Raw genomic sequence first — 15382 nt, 5'->3', positions numbered from 1 at the left:
GGGGAGCTATTTTGGCTCAGGGTCCTTCAGTGGACTCCAGTTAGGATGTTGGTCACCTAAAGTCTCCTGGGGCTAAAGGACTCACATCCACCATGGCTCACTGACATGGGTGGCGAGTTGGCCTGGCTGTTGGTGGACGCCTTAGTTTCTCACCATATGGACCCCTGTAGATCTGCTTCAGTGTCCTCCCAACATGGCAGCTGGCTGACCTCAGAGCTAGCGATGTAAGAGAGAGCAAGGGCAGAAGCCACGTCTTTTATTATTGTGTTCCAGAAGTCACAATGTCATTTTGGCAATATCTTACTGGTTACACAGGTCAGCCCTATTCAACATGGGCCTATACAGAAGCATGAAAACCAAAAAGTGGGAATCACTGGGGCCATCTTGGAAGTTGGCTACCACCAAAGAAACGCCTTGTCTGAGTCTCAAAGGATGAGTAGAAATTAGTGGCTGGGTGCGGTGACTTATCCCTGTAATCCCAGCACTTTGGGAGGCCAAGGCGGGCGGATCACAAGAGTTCGAGACCAGCTTGGCCAACATGGTGAAACCCCATCTCTACTAAAAATACACTAAAAATACAAAAATTAGCCAGGCGTGGTGGCAGGTGCCTAAAATCCCAGCTACTCAGGAGGCTGAAGCAGGAGAATTGCTTGAACCAGGGAGGCAGAGGTTGCAGTGAGATTGCCCCACCACACTCCAGCCTGGGCAACAGAGCAAGATTCCATCTCAAACAACAACAACAACAACAACAACAACAACAAAAACAAATTAGCTAGGTAATGAAGTTTGCTGTTATGGTCTGAATTTTGTCCCCCTAAAATTGACATGTTTGTTGAAGCCCTGACCCCTCACACCTCAGAAAGAGACCATATTTGGAGATTTAAAGAGGTGATTAAGATAAAATGTAAAATGAGGCTGTTAGGATGGGCCCTAGTCTAATCTGACTAGTGTCCTTGTAAGAAGAGGAGATTGAACTTACAAAGAGACAGCCGGGAGGTGCACACCCAGAAAAAAGGCCATGTGGGCACACAGCCAGAGGTAGCCGTCTGCAAACGAAGGAGAGAGGCCCCCAAAGAGCCAAACCTGCTGACAACTTCACCTTGGACTTCCAGTCTCCAGAGCTGCCAGACAATACGTTTCTGTTTTCCGAGCCACCCGATCTGGCATTTTGTTATAGCAGCTCAGGCAATCTAATACAGTTCAGAAAGGTGTTTCAAGGCTGAGGGACCCGCCAGAGCGAAGATCTAGAGGCGTGAAGCAGCGTATTCATACCAAAAAATCAGCAATTCTAGATCAAGAAGCAATCTGCAAAATTTCTCTATAAAAGGCCAGATAATATTGTAGATATTTGGGGCTGTAAAATCTTGTTTGCAGGAAAGCAGTCGTAGAAAATATCTAAACAAATGAGGGTAGCTGTGTTTGAATAAAACTTTATTTACAAAAACAGAAGGCAGCCCAGATCTGGCCCATGGGTTGTAGTTATCTGACCCCTGTGGAAGAAGGGTGTGGGGAGTGTGGGAGATGGGCCAGGGGCAGGGTGAGGAATATTGCAGGAGGAAAACCCAGGCCTGAACCAGCTCTGACCATTGTCTCTTCATGTGCACCTGAATTGAAATATTTAAGCACGTCATTCCTTTCAAGCATCCCGTCCCGGGGCAGGTGAGGAGGTTGGTGTGTATACAGAGGGTCCTGTATTCCTGGCTCAGTTCTTGTCTCTACATCCAGCAACCTGAAATCTCTATGCCTCTATTTTCTCATCTGAAAAATGGGAGTATTACTGAACAAAAGGGTTCCGTGCTTGCTGTGCTAGAAGCCAATCTTGGTCAGGTGCGGTGGCTCATGCCTGTAATTCCAGCACTTTTGGAGACCGAGGTGGGTGGATCACCTGATGTCAGGAGTTCAAAACCAGCTGGGTCAACATGGCAAAACCCTGTCTCTACTAAAAATACAAAAATTAGGTGGGCGTGGTGGCAGGCGTCTGTAACCTCAGCTACTCGGGAGACTGATGCAGAAGAATCACTTGAACCTGGGAGGTGGAGGTTGCAGTGAGCCGAGATCACACCGCTGCACTCCAGCTAGGACAATAGAGTGAGACTCTGTCTCAAAAAAAAAAAAAAAAAGCCAATCTTACTGTATTAAGTTTTTGAGACAAAAGCTTTTTTTGTCCATATTGTGAGTTGATCAATAAGGAGACCAAAGCCTGGCTCAAATCTGTCTCTCTGTGTTGGCTTTAAGGCAGTATTTTTTATTAGAAAAGGTTTAGGAGGTGGATTTTAGGATTAGCAGGCGATAGGTGGAGGAAAGGGGAGGCCTGGAATGTCTCAGACATCTCTGTCCCACAAGAGTTGATGTATTAAGTGAGGCGGCCTAGGTAAAGTTGCCTAGGGCCTGGCGCACAGGTGGTCAATAAATGTCTGTTCCCACACTCATCATTGTCTGCTCCGACCTCCATCGGGAATATGGGGTCATGACTACGGAAATCATACCGCGATAGTTGTCTACAAAAAGATTCACTTCTGGGGCCCAGATTCTGCATATTGATATTGCGAGCCACCTGAATCTCCCAGGTCCAGCCCACATTCCTCAAAGGGGAAACCCCAGCCAAAGTGCTGAGGACATGATCTGTTTTTTAAACAAATCCCCAGGGAGGGCAGTTGCGGCCAGAGCCCCAGAGCTGACCTGGCCTTTTTTTTTTACATCATGGTAAGCAGGAGGGCCATGACCTGATTTGTCTTTTAAAACTCTGGGTGGGAGACAGATGGTAGGGGAGAGGGAATTCCTCCCTTGTTCCTTTTCGATGTCTTAGAAGATGTTCATTAATTGGGGGCACAGCTCTATCCTCCCCCACACCCACTCGCTAGGCTACTAGAAGGTGCGGTCTCGAAATAGCCCACCCAACCATAAGAGCTTAGAGCCCACAAGCAGCTCAGGGACTTAGAACTGGTCCCACCTTTCCTCCGGGGACCTCCTCCTTAAGCTGCAGGCTGTGGGATGGGCTGCAAGCCCCGCCTCTCCACACCTAGCCCCACCCCTTTCTTCAAAACCCCGCCTCTCCTATGAGGCCCCGCCCCCTCGAGGCTGCATCCCCGTCCATTGGGCGGCCGGCAGGAGGCGCCAGAGCACAGCCCGCGTTTTCTAGCAGGTTGGCCCCGCCCCTCTCATAGAGACCCCGCCTCCTCGGGTCTTTCTTTCTGACTCTTGGACGCCGAGGCCCAGCTCCAGCCCGCCTCTTCTCCCCCGCCCCTCCCTTCGTGGCCCCGCCCCCTCGAGGCCCCGCCCCGCCCGTTGCGCGGCCGGCAGGAGGCGCCGCGGCACGCGCGGGTCTGGGCGCCAGCCCCGGCCAACGGCGGGTGGGAGCAGCGCGGGAACGTGGCGGCGCGGCGGGTTGTGGCGGAGGTGAGTGTGGGGTGCGCGAGGAGTGACTGCGGAGGCGGGGGTGGCTCGTAAGGGGCGCTGCTCGGCCGCTGCCGGGGGCCCGGGGCGCGGAGGTCGCGGGGCGCGCTCCGGGACCCTCCAGGCCGCGGGTCGGGGAGCGGAGGGCAGGCTTGCCGGGTTGCCATGGAAACCGACCGGCTCTCGGGCCCCGGCCTGGTCAGAGGGGTGGTACTCGGAGGCCGGCGAGCGCGGGCAAGGGCGGCCCAGCCTGCGGGGATCCGGTGTCCGCGCTGCCGCCCCCCGCGAGCGCCTGAGCCTGGCTGTCCGCGTGGGTCCCGGACCCTCAACTCCAGGAGACTCTCGTCCCTCAGATTCCCCGGCTGTGCCCTGGAGGGGGACGTTCGTCCGGGGAGCGCTGCAGGGGAGCTGGGCGTAGGGTTCCGCGCGCTCTCCCACCTGGGCGGGCCAGACGTCCTCCGCACACACCCCGTCCCGGTTGCAGCCGGATCCCCACTCGTGCGCCAGCTCAAAGCATTGTTTCTCAGCTATTTATGTACCATTTCCAGCCCCTTGACAAATACTGCATCCAAGATAACAGATGCTGAGCCGAGCTCCGGGGCCCCGCAGGAGGATCCTGTTGGTGGGGTTGGCAGGGCCCTGGCGGGGCTGCGGACCAGCCTGCCCTGCCCTGCCCTGTCCTGTCGCCTGTCAAGTGTTTGACTAATCTGAATTGCACAGAAGAATTTGATTGCTCGTGTCCCCCGGTTAACATGGGCCACCTCTTGTGCATTCCAGACAGGAACCAGTGTTGAAAGTCCCTTTTGCTGGGTGGCAAGTCAGTCCCCTCTGCAGCAGCTAGCAGGTCAGAATTAAATCTGATTGAATTGTGTTTGCATTTGAAAGCGTGGCTCAGGCGGGGGCTGTAAAGATGGGATTCACGGAAGGAGGGAGCTGGGTGTGTGAAGTCTGCGTTCGGTTTTCCCTCCTGCTGGAAATGATAATGGGTTCCACATTGTCCTGTTGGAGCAGAGAGGTCGCTCCACCCATGTCGTCAGCGCAGCACTGACCTCACTCCCTGTACTCGCCGCTGGGACTTGAGCTTGTTTTTCATCAGAAACTGGACCCTTCCTTGAGAACAAGAGAAAACATTCTCTAAGAGCAGCACCAGCCAGCGCCCCACACCCTCGCCGTCCGAGCCCTACGCTTTCCCCAAGTATTTGTGTCACAGAGGAGCGAATGGGGCAGAAGAGGCCGGTCGCGCTTCCAGAAAAACAGATCTGGTTACCCAGGGCATGCTCCGCCCGGTCGGATTTTCCTGCACTCCCCTTGGCCTTTTAAAAAACGAATCCATCCCATTCTCACAAACAGGCCAGGCTCCGCCTTCTGGGATTCGGAAGCGGGCAGCACTTGAACAAGTGGACACCCTCTGGTCTGGCCGAGGGAGGATGACCGAACGGAGAGAAATGCTTTCTGAAAATCCCCAAACAGATAAGGTTTGTGTGAACAGGGACTTCTGGGGGCTTAAGAAGGAATTATTGGAAAGGAGTGAATCACATTCTCTCTGCTTACATTTTCTCCTGTTTCATGATACTGCTAACTCTGCCTCTGCCTTCGAATCTGGCTCCAGAAACTGTGGGAAAAGTAGGGATCAGGGTAATGGGGAGAACAACACTTCTGAAGTTCAAGCTTCCAAGGCCCTGGGAGGGGACCTGGCAGTTGTGTGTTTGTAATTTTCTATTTGTTTTTTATTAAAGAAGAATTATATAAATGTCAGACCTTACAAAACCTATATCCACCCCTGGGCCCCAAATATCAACTCACTTTTCCATTGTATTTGGGGGGCCTTTTTATAATTTTTGTCTTTTTTTTTTTTTGAGACGGAGTCTCACTCTGTTGCCCAGACTGGAGTGCAGTGGCGTGATCTCGGCTCACTGCAGCCTCCGCCTCTGGGGTTCAAGCAATTCTCCTGCCTTAGTCTGCCAAGTAGCTAGGGTTACAGGCATCTGCTACCATGCCTGGCTAAATTTTGTATTTTTAGTGGAGTCAGGGTTTCACCATGTTGGCCAGGCTGGTCTCGAACTCCTAACCTCAAGTGATCCGCTGCCTTGGCCTCCGAAAGTGCTGAGATTATAGGCATGAACCACCATGCCCAGCCAATTTTTGTCTTTTTTGAGACGGAGTCTTGCTCTGCCACCCAGGCTGGAGTGCAGTGCTGTGATCTCAGCTCACTGCAAGCTCCACCTCCCAGGTTCACGCCATTCTCCTGCCTCAGCCTCCAGAGTAGCTGGGACTACAGGCGTCCGCCACCACGCCCGGCTAATTTTTTGTATTTTTAGTAGAGATGGGGTTTCACCGTGTTAGCCAGGATGGTCTCGATCTGCTGACCTCATGATCCGCCCACCTTGGCTTCCCAAAGTGCTAGGATTACAGGCATGAGCCACTGTGCCTGGCCGTCTTTTTTTTTTTTTTTTTTTTTTTTTTAAAACAGAGAGAGTCTCACTCCGTTTCCCAGGCTGGAGTGCAGTGGCGCAATCATAGCTCACTGTAGCCTGGAACTCCTGGTCTCCAGTGGTCCTCCTGCTTCAGCCTCCCGAGTAGCTGGGACTACAGGTGCACACCATGCCCAGCTAATTTTTTATTTTTATTTTCTAGAGAGATCGGGGTCTCGTTATGTTGCCCAGGCTAGTCTTGAACTCCTGGCCTTAAGCCATTCTCCCGCCTTGGCCTTTTAAACACTTGTCTCTGCTTCATGCCTTTTCTGTGATGTGGGCTTTCTCCTGCCTAGAGGGGGCCTCCCCAGTTTTTGGTATCATATTTGTGTCGGCGTTTAGACTTCATCTCCAGAGGCAGAGGTTTCCTGAGCCACAGCTGCCTGGTGGCAGAGGCTGTACCATCCACCACCTGAAGTTTGGCTTGGCACCCTGGGGAACTCGTTGGAAATGACCACTATGAAAAAGTGGTGGCTGACCCTCTGCCAGCGTGTGCTGCCTGGAGGCTTCTAAGTCAGGGGCGTCTGGAGAGGCGCTTGCGAGTGGCGCTATGCAGCTCTCATGGATGGTTAATAAGGGCTGGCTGGAGAGGCTCTTTGTGGGGTTTTGTTCTGTGATTCCAAGTACTCACTTTGAAAACTGACCACAGGAGGCTGAGGTCAGATTCGAGGGCGATTTGAAGCCGCTGGTGTAGTGTGCACAGGCCAAGCCGCACGTTTGTGATGTGAGCACTGTCTGAAAATGCTTTTGTTGTACATTAAATCGAGGCCTTTGATGAGTCCGTGGGGGAAGCTGCGGCTGGCTCTGAGCTTCTTAGGATTTGACAAGGAGACTCGTTGCACCTTCCTCAGAGGAAGAGAAACAAAGGCTTTGCTCCTTTACTTCTTTATGGCCTGGCTCGATGGAACCTCAAGGCTCCATTTGCTTATGACCTGTACTGGGATGTCCGTGACACCTGTTACAGCAAGTTCACATCTTCAGAAAGCCAGGAACAATGAAAGCCTTTGCCGTGGTGAATTGTCAGCAGTGGGCTATAGGAACAGGAGAATGGCCAGCCACCCACCCCACAGGGCAGACATCCGCGTTCAGAAACCCAGTCTTGGGTGTGCGAAGCTGTCGGAAGTATTTCTGAAGAGTTCAAGGTCGTCGGAGAAAGCGCAGCTGCTGGCTGACCTGGGCTAGTTCTGGAGGAAATGAATGGTGATCTGATTTCAGGACTCATCCATGACAGCTCTGGCTGGCAGTGAGAGGCTCCAGAGAAGATGAGCGATGCCTCAGTGATATTAGAAAGAGGCCAGTTCACAGTGTCAGCTCTGGAGGCCAGGACGGTTCCACTGTTTAGTTCCCTAAGGGATAGCATGGCTCCTTTTCTTTCGAGGGGTTCCCTGGTTGCTTTCTCTGGCCCTAGGCAGCCACCGTCTTTTCCAGAAGCCTTCTGCAGTACCCGCAGCGCGACAAGTGAGTCAAGCCTGGACAGTGTCAGTCGACTGCTGCGGAGTTTAGTACTGACCCGGGTCACAGTGGCAGGCGACCTATCCTGTGTTCACTGGGACCCAGACCACTCTTTCCAGAGCTTTCCAAAAAACAGGCTTTCCTCCTGGCTCACTCATCTGCCGCCTTTGTCTTCGGTGAGAACATGAGCATGGAAGTGGGGTAGAGTAATGGAGAGATGTGTGCGCAGTTTTCCAGTATTTTCCTGCCTTGTGGTCCAGCCTCACCTTTTACAAATCGGAGACCTGCCTTCCTTTTTCTCTGCCCGCCTGCCCCCACAGAGGTTCTGGAGGGAGACTGAGAAACCATCTGGAACTCCTGGCCCTGGGCACACTAAGGACATTAGAAGTGTGATTGTATGACACGCCAACGCATCCCAGGCTGTTTTCCAGTTTCCCCAGGAGACTGCATCTCTGTGGCCTGGAGCGCCGGGCACCCGTGGCCTGTGGTGGGCGGGACGCACGCATTCCGGCCATGCCTGCACCAGCTCTAGAGGGCCCTTTGTTCCCGCTGTGCTTGTGAGGCCACTCAGTGCTGCCATCCCAGGGAGCATCTCCTTCAAGCCAGGATGGGTCTCTTGCCCGGAGGGGTAGATTCTGGGGGTTTGTGCCTGGAATGTCTGATGGTCGATTCTGTTAACTTGGCTGCGATTCGTCTGTTTTCCTGGTTCCACTGTGTTTGTGACCCATTTCCCATGTCGCAGCCTGTGGGGCAGGAGACACGGGGTTTACAGAGAGGCGAAGCTTTGCCCTCGGGCTGCCCGCTGCTCTTCTGTGGCTGTGACGGTGCTGGGGGCGGCTCCAGGTGGGGCGCTCCCTGATGCTCACTGCACACGGGCACTGCGCCCAGCACTTCCCAGAAACCCAAGCCCTGCAGTGGAGTGTGTCTTACCGTGGCGACCTCATTGTGCTTCCTAGTAATGGCTTTCCTTGAAGGGCGCTTCAGCCCGTTTAGTCCTCTCTGTCTCTGGTGGCCCTTCAGGCTCTAGCCACATCCTCTACTCAGGTGCTCTGGTGGCAGGTCTGTGGGGCCAGGATGCCCATGGCCTGTTATGTCCATCAGGTTTTGAGATGGGGTCTTGCTCTGTTGCCCCAGCTGGAGGGCTGTGGCACGATCATAGCTCACTGCAATCTTGAACTCTGGGCTCAAGCCATCCTCCAGCCTCAGCCTTCAGAGCAGTGGGTACAGTGCACGCCACCATGCCTGGCTAATTTTTAGTTTTCTTGTAGAGTTGGAGTCTTACTATGTTTCCCAGACTGGTCTGGAACTTCCGGGCTCAAGCCACCCTCCCACCTTGGACTTCCAAAGTGCTGGGACGACGGGCAGGAGCCACCGCCTGTGGCCTCATTTGCTCTTGGTGCTCATGATGATTGGCGCTAACCTCTCTCACTTTTTCTCCCAGGCCACGGCCTCCCCACATCCTTTGGCTGAAGCCCCCGGTCCTCATCCATGAAGCCTCGCCCACCATGTTTTATGGGACGCACTTCATCATGTCCCCGCCCACCAAGAGCAAACTGAAGCGGCAGAGCCAGCTGTTGTCCAGCATGCTGTCCCGGACGCTGACCTACAAGTACCGGGACCTGGACTCCACCTTCTCTAGCCTGGGCGCCAGTGACGATCCCGCCGAGCTCTCCACCCAGCTCTCAGCCCCTGGTGTCCTGAAGGTGTTTGGTGACAGTGTCTGCACAGGAACCCACTACAAGAGTGTCCTGGCCACCGGCACCTCCAGTGCCCGTGAGCTGGTGAAGGAGGCGCTGGAGCGGTACGCCCTGGACCCCGGGCAGGCCGGCCAGTACGTGCTGTGTGACGTGGTGGGCCAAGCCGGCGACGCCGGGCAGCAGTGGCAGGCCCAGTGCTTTCGGGTGTTTGGGGACAGTGAGAAGCCCCTCTTGATCCAGGAATTATGGAAACCCCGAGAAGGTTTATCCCGGAGGTTTGAGCTGAGGAAGAGGTCGGACGTGGAGGAGCTGGCAGCCAAGGAGGTGGACACCATCACGGCAGGTGAGGAGGGCCACAGGTTCAGGAAGAGCCGTGGGTCTGAGTGCTGAGAAGGCCAGCCAGGGGAGGGGGAGAAGGAGTGGCGCAGGGGATGCATGGGGCAGGCTTGCTCTGCAGGAGGCAGTTGGAGCCCATGTCCTGGGTGTTTGAAGGCTTCCTCTTTTGTTTTCTGAGACAGGGTCTTGCTCTGTCATTCAGGCTGGAGTGCAGCGGCACAACCAGAGCTCACTGCAGCCTTGACCTCCTGGGCTCAAGTGATCCTCCCACCTCAGCCTCCTGAGTAGCTAGGACTATAGGTGCACCACCATACCCAGCTACTTTTTTACTTTTTTTAGAGACAGGAGTCTCGCTCTTGAACTCCTGCCCTCAAGCGATCCTCCTACGTTGGCCTCCCAAAGAAGGTTTCCTCTTGAACTCACCATTTTCACCTCAGCTGTCTGGGAAGTCGTCGTTTGTCTACATGGCAGGAGGCTGGCTGGTGTTCCTCAGAGGCTTCTGATATATTCTTGCAATATTTGAGGCCACATCTGTTCTTCTGTCTGATCAGATCATTGTCCAGCTCTCCAGCAGTCATCTCATTGACCACAGCAACCACGCATGCCTTGTTAAATACAGGGTCCCGGCAAGTCCCTTAGCACCTGCGACCTTGTCGGGGAGTTTTTGGGTCAATGAAGTGAAAAGACAATCAAGGAATCCGTCCCAGGCCAAAACCTAGGTGGCACTGCCTGGTTGCACGGTCTCCAGAGGTGACTCTGGTGCACTCGGTGCACCGCGGGTCTGTGGGTGCCTGGGCGGTGGGAGGCCTTTCTGAGGAGGGCCTGGCCATGGGCAGCTGATCACTGTCTGTCTAAGGAGTGCCAAGAGCGGTGGCAGTATTGAGTGCCTGCCCCAGGGCTTGAGAGCCCCGGGGCCTGGGGCCCACCATGTCTGGTGATTTATTCAATTTGTGGGAAGAAGTTGATTATCTTAATAGATATGTGTCATAAAAAATAATTTTGGCCAGGTGTGGTGGCTCACACCTGTAATCCTAGCACTTTGGGAGGCCAACGTGGGTGGATCACCTGAGGTCAGGAGTTCGAGACCAGCCTGGCCAACATGGTGAAACCCCCTCTCTACTAAAAATGTAAAAATTAGCCAGGTGTAGTGGCAGGCACCTGTAATTCCAGCTACTCGGGAGGCTCAGGCAGGAGAATCACTTGAACCTGGGAGGCGAAGGTTGCAGTGAGCTGAGATCATGCCATTGCACTCCAGCCTGGGCAACAAGAACGAAACTCGGTCTCAAAAATAAATAAATAAGTAAATAAACTAAATTTGGTCAGGTGTAGTGACTCACACCTGTATTCCCAACATTTTGAGAGGCCGAGGTAGGAGGATCGCTTGAGCCTAGGAGTTTGAGAGCAGCCTAGGTAACATAGTGAGACCTCATCTCTACAAAATATAAAAAAATTAGCCAGGCATGGTGGTGCGTACTGTAGTCCCAGCTCCTCAGGAGGCTGAGGTGGGAAGATGGCTTGAGCCTCGAAGGCAGATGCTGCAGCTGGGATTACACCACTGCACTTCAGCCCAGGCAACAGAGGGAGACCCTGGCTCAAAAAAAATAACAATAAAAAGAGTAACATGTGGTTGCTTTAATTATGGCTCTTTTTTTTTTTTTTTTTTTTTTTTGAGACGGAGTCTTGCCCTGTCGCCCAGGCTGGAGTGCAGTGGCGCGATCTCGGCTCACTGCAAGCTTTGCCTCCCAGGTTCATGCCATTCTCCTGCCTCAGCCTCCCTAGTAACTGGGACTACAGGCACCCGCCGCCATGCCCGTCTAATTTTTTTGTATTTTTAGTAGAGACGGGGTTTCACCGTGTTAGCCAGGATGGTCTCGATCTCCTGACCTCGTGATCCGCCTGCCTCGGCCTCCCAAAGTGCTGGGATTACAGGCGGGAGCCACCGCGCGCGGCCTAATTATGGCTCTTAAAGTCTGCTCAGACAAGCACCCCCAGTTGCCTGCACCCGGGGGCCCTTCCTCCACCCAAAGGTCGCCGCTTCTGGGATCTGGTTTTCATCCTGACCCTGCCGTGTCACGATCCAGTGGTCCCTTGGAAGGACAGTGATCCAGTGGCAGAGAAGGGGTCCCTCCCCTCCTGATTCAAAAAGACCTCCCGTGAGACCAGGAAACCCGAAAGGAAAGAGGCGCTTGGTGGGATGTATTCTGCACAGGAACAGGGGGTCTTCAATGTCAGACACAGAATTTTGGTCATTCTTCCACCATGCGATGCCTCTGCCAAGCGGAGGGCAAAAATCGGGTGGGACAGGGCCACCTTGGGGCTGCAGAACGTGGGCCAGGGTTGTTGCTGTGTGGCTGGGGGTCAGCCTGGTGTGTCCTGAGGCCATTGGGTTCTGTGTCACCGGGCGAGGAGGAGCCCTGGGAAGGCCCACCTCCTTGCACAGGGGATAGGTGTAGGACAGGGCGCGGCGGGGGAGCAGACGGCATGTTGCAGGAGACAGGAGCTTGTCTGAGGCTCACGGGCTTCTTTTTTTTTTTTTGAGATGGTGTCTCTTTGTGTCACCCAGGCTGGAGTGCAATGGTGTGATCTTGGCTTACTGCAACCTCCGCCTCCCGGGTTCAAACAATTCTCCTGCCTTGGCCGCCTAAGTAGCTGGGATTACAGGTGTGCACCACCACGCCCGGCTAATTTTTGTATTTTTAGTGGAGACAGGGTTTCTCCATGTTGGTCAGGCTGGTCTCAAACTCCTGACCTCAGGTGATCTGCCCACCTCGACCTCCTAAAGTGCTGGGATTACAGGCCACCACACCCAGCCAAGTTCACGCACTTCTTTTTTTTTTTTTTTCTTTTTTTTTTTAAAAATGGAGTCTCGCTCTGTCGCCCAGGCTGGAGTGCAGTGGCGCGATCTTGGCTCACTGCAACCTCCGCCTCCCGAGTGCATGCCATTCTCCTGCCTCAACCTCCTAAGTAGCTGGGACTACAGGTGCCTGCCACCACGCCCGGCTAATTTTTTTTGTATTTTTAGTAGAAACGGGGTTTCACCATCTTAGCCAGGATGGTGTTCATGCACTTCCTTTGGAATCATTCCTGTTACATTATTCAGGGCAAGTGAAAGCGCCCCTGCTCACAGCCTGTGTAAGCTGGTGGCGGTTTTTGAAACTTGCCAAAGAGAGTCCATCAGGCTGCCCAGCTGTACTGATGCACTTGTCTGGGCTGGAGCAGGTTGTTACTTACCCAGAACTGGCACCTTGGGCCTCAGGGACTCATCCTTCCTTGCTGACCTTCTTCTCTGGCTATGGCCCAGGGACTCCTGTGACCCCCGGCCATGCCAAGAAGGTTCACCGAGGTGGCTGGGTGGTTTGAGATAGAGCGGCTGGTAGAGGCATGCACACATGCTTCCGCTCATTACAGAACGGTTTTGAGCCTCTGCACGGAGCTAGGGGAAGGCTAGACCTGGGGGGAATCCCCATGTGGATAAGCCAGGCTCCGCTGGGGATGACCCTGCACAGACGCCACTGCTGCCGGACAGCCCCGCCTCAAACGGGCCCGCACCTAGAACCTTCATGCAAGAGCGTGTTCGGTTGTTGTGGTGACACTTGGGTACCTGGACACAGAAATGTCCACACAGGTGTGCACACACACAAAGTCTCCCACTCGGAACTGTTCCCTGCGTGAGGCACCTGCATGGCCTTTCCATGGGTTAGAGGTGGCCTCTGCACATCCCTGGAACCCGCCTCTGAGAGTTCTCTCCTGCTGGCTTGGAGGCACGGAATGGGGAGGGCGCTGAGCCTTTGTTGTGTCCCGTGTCCCCCTGAGTGAGTTTGCAGCCGGCACTAGGTGATTCCTCCCTCACCCTTCCAAGGGGAACGACTGAGAGACAGAGAAGGGGAGGCTGTGGGAAGCCGAGGGGTTGTTCACTGTAGCAGCTTGTCCAGCAGCTTTGGGTGCCAGCCTGCCTCAGGTTGGAGTGATGCAGAAGAATCGTGGTGGGGAGGCTTTCCTAACACCCACTGTGTCCTCTCCCTTACATACCCCCAGTGATGGGGAGCTCTGCACCTTCTAGCAGCTCGCCTGTCCCTGGGCACCGATGGGGCTGCTGTGGTGCCTGTTTGTCCTGAGAGTGGCTCTCAGTGTGGGGCATGCATCACCGTGTCACTGTGGTGGAAGGTGGGGGGCTGCAGTGAAACAAATCCTACTGAAGTGGGTGGTGTAGTTTCCGAAGGACAGCTGGATAGTGGGATGGCATCTGCCCCTGCAGGGCAGGCCCAGTGAGGTCCAGAGCGTGCTAGGGCCCCTTCAACTCCTGCATTCTGTCCCCAGAGGACCCAGCATGGGGTTGTCCCTGCTCCCCGGTGAGAGAACAGTCTGATATCACCTGGAAAAAGTGGCAAGAAAGGGAAGGGACCCCTGGCCTGCGCATGTGGTGATGTGGTGTGCATGTGTGTGTCTGTGTGGTGTGCATGTGTGTGCATGTGTGACCATGTATGTGTGTGTGAATGAGTCCAGCCCTGGGTTGCTCACCACTGTAACACTGTTTGTCAATAATTTCCAGTTATTGCTCCTACGGTAAGAGTCGCACTTGGCCAGGCTCGGTGGCTCATGTGTGTAATCCCAGCACTTTGGGAGGCCGAGACAGGCAGATCATTTGAAGTCAGGAGTTCGAGACCAGTCTGACCAACATGGTGAAATCCCGTCTCTACTGAAAATACAAAAGAATTAGCCGGGCATGATGGTGCGTGCCTGTAATCCCAGCTACTTGGGAGGCGAAGAATCGCTTGAACCTGGGAGACAGGTTGCAGTGAGCTGAGATCGCACCACTGCACTCCAGCCTGGGCGACAGAGCAAGACTCTGACTCAAAAGAAAAACAGAGTCACACTGGTTCTGAGTTGGGCTAACGGGTTGCACCATTTCAGAGGAAGCATTTCGCCAGAGCCTCTCAGGCCTCTCCCCGGCCCCTCACCTTAGACTCCCCTGTGGAGTCTGGTGGGGAAGGTGTCAACCAGGCGCTTCCTGCCAGTTCAGTCATCACTTAGTTCGCTGTTACCCACCTGTAGAAATGCGCGCAGGCACTTTGGGTTTTGTTTTCCATAAACATTGCCTTCTCATAGCCGCCAGGTTCCCCCTGATTTCCAGAGTCACAAAACCTAGAGGGTCTCTTCCAGGAGGAGGCTGGTGTTGGAGATGTGGCCGGGCTGGAAGTGGCTCTCACCCCCCTTTCCCAGAAGGCTGGTATTTAGGGCTGGTGCCCCACAGAGAGGGCCTGGGTCCTGTCACCGAGATAAGACAGCAGTCACTTAGGCGCACTGGGGAGGGGCGATGGCAGGGCCATGTGGTTTTTGTCAGGGGCTGGGGAAGGGTGAGCGGAGGGTTGGTTCGCCTTTGCAGGAGGGGCGAGTGTTAAACCGGCGCACAGCCCCCGGAGGGCTGGCCTTCCTTGCTTTCTCCCTTCCTCCCATTACATTTCAGGTTGGGGCATCCTCGCTGAGCGAGGCGTCCGTGGTTGCAGGGCATTGAGCAGTGTCCCTGGCTCCTGTGCCCCCACCCCCAAGTTGTAGCAACCAAAGATGTCTGCAGACATGGCCAGCTGTTCCCTGGAGGCAGACCTGCCCTCTATTGAGAGCTGCAGTATTGGACCTGGCTGCCTGGACTTGGCCACACCAGCCCCTGTCCACTGGGACTATGTAGCTGAGTACCCGCCCCAGGCCCTCAGGCCTGATCCACATTGGCGACATTCGTCTCTCCCGGGCCACTCTCGGAGGGGCTGGGGTGCCTGGCAAGCCCAGGGTCTCAGGGATGGTGACATGCAGTCTTGGCATTCATGCGTTCCTGGAAACAGGGACATCACCGTGGCTTTGGATACCCCCTTTGTAAAGAGGCACCCTAGAGCATTTGTAAAGCTGCCCAGGTTTACCCAGGAAGGTTCAGGCTAAACAAAGCCTGGGGACACCACCCCAGCACTCACTGGGCTTTTGACTGAAAAACAGCCCATCCAATGTCTGGTATACAGTAGGTGCTTATTAAATACCTGTGGAAGG

At 54.6% G+C, this 15382-nt stretch overlaps 1 protein-coding gene across 5 annotated transcripts in view; it reads left to right on the top strand.

Moving 5' to 3' along the window:
• Window positions 1-3284: 3284 nt before the first annotated feature.
• Window positions 3285-15382, top strand: part of RADIL (Rap associating with DIL domain) — an 80372-nt gene continuing 68274 nt past the window's right edge. For 3 of the 5 annotated variants that reach the window (XM_074034322.1, XM_005549054.3, XM_015447044.3), the window contains exons 1-2: window positions 3285-3396; window positions 8758-9356. Coding sequence is in view for 4 of the 5 variants with exons in the window: in XM_005549054.3 (XP_005549111.3) it covers window positions 8822-9356 (535 nt within the window). In the remaining variant the exon portion in view is untranslated. Of the gene's footprint in view, window positions 3397-4743; window positions 4869-8757; window positions 9357-15382 lie in introns of all 5 variants that reach the window. The other 2 variants (XM_074034314.1, XM_065541580.1) reach the window with 1 other exon arrangement.

Source organism: Macaca fascicularis, chromosome 3 (assembly GCF_037993035.2).
Source record: "Macaca fascicularis isolate 582-1 chromosome 3, T2T-MFA8v1.1".
Classification (NCBI taxonomy): Eukaryota; Metazoa; Chordata; class Mammalia; order Primates; family Cercopithecidae; genus Macaca; species Macaca fascicularis.
Note: the sequence above shows the minus strand (reverse complement) of the source record. Positions and strands in the feature narration are given on the sequence as shown.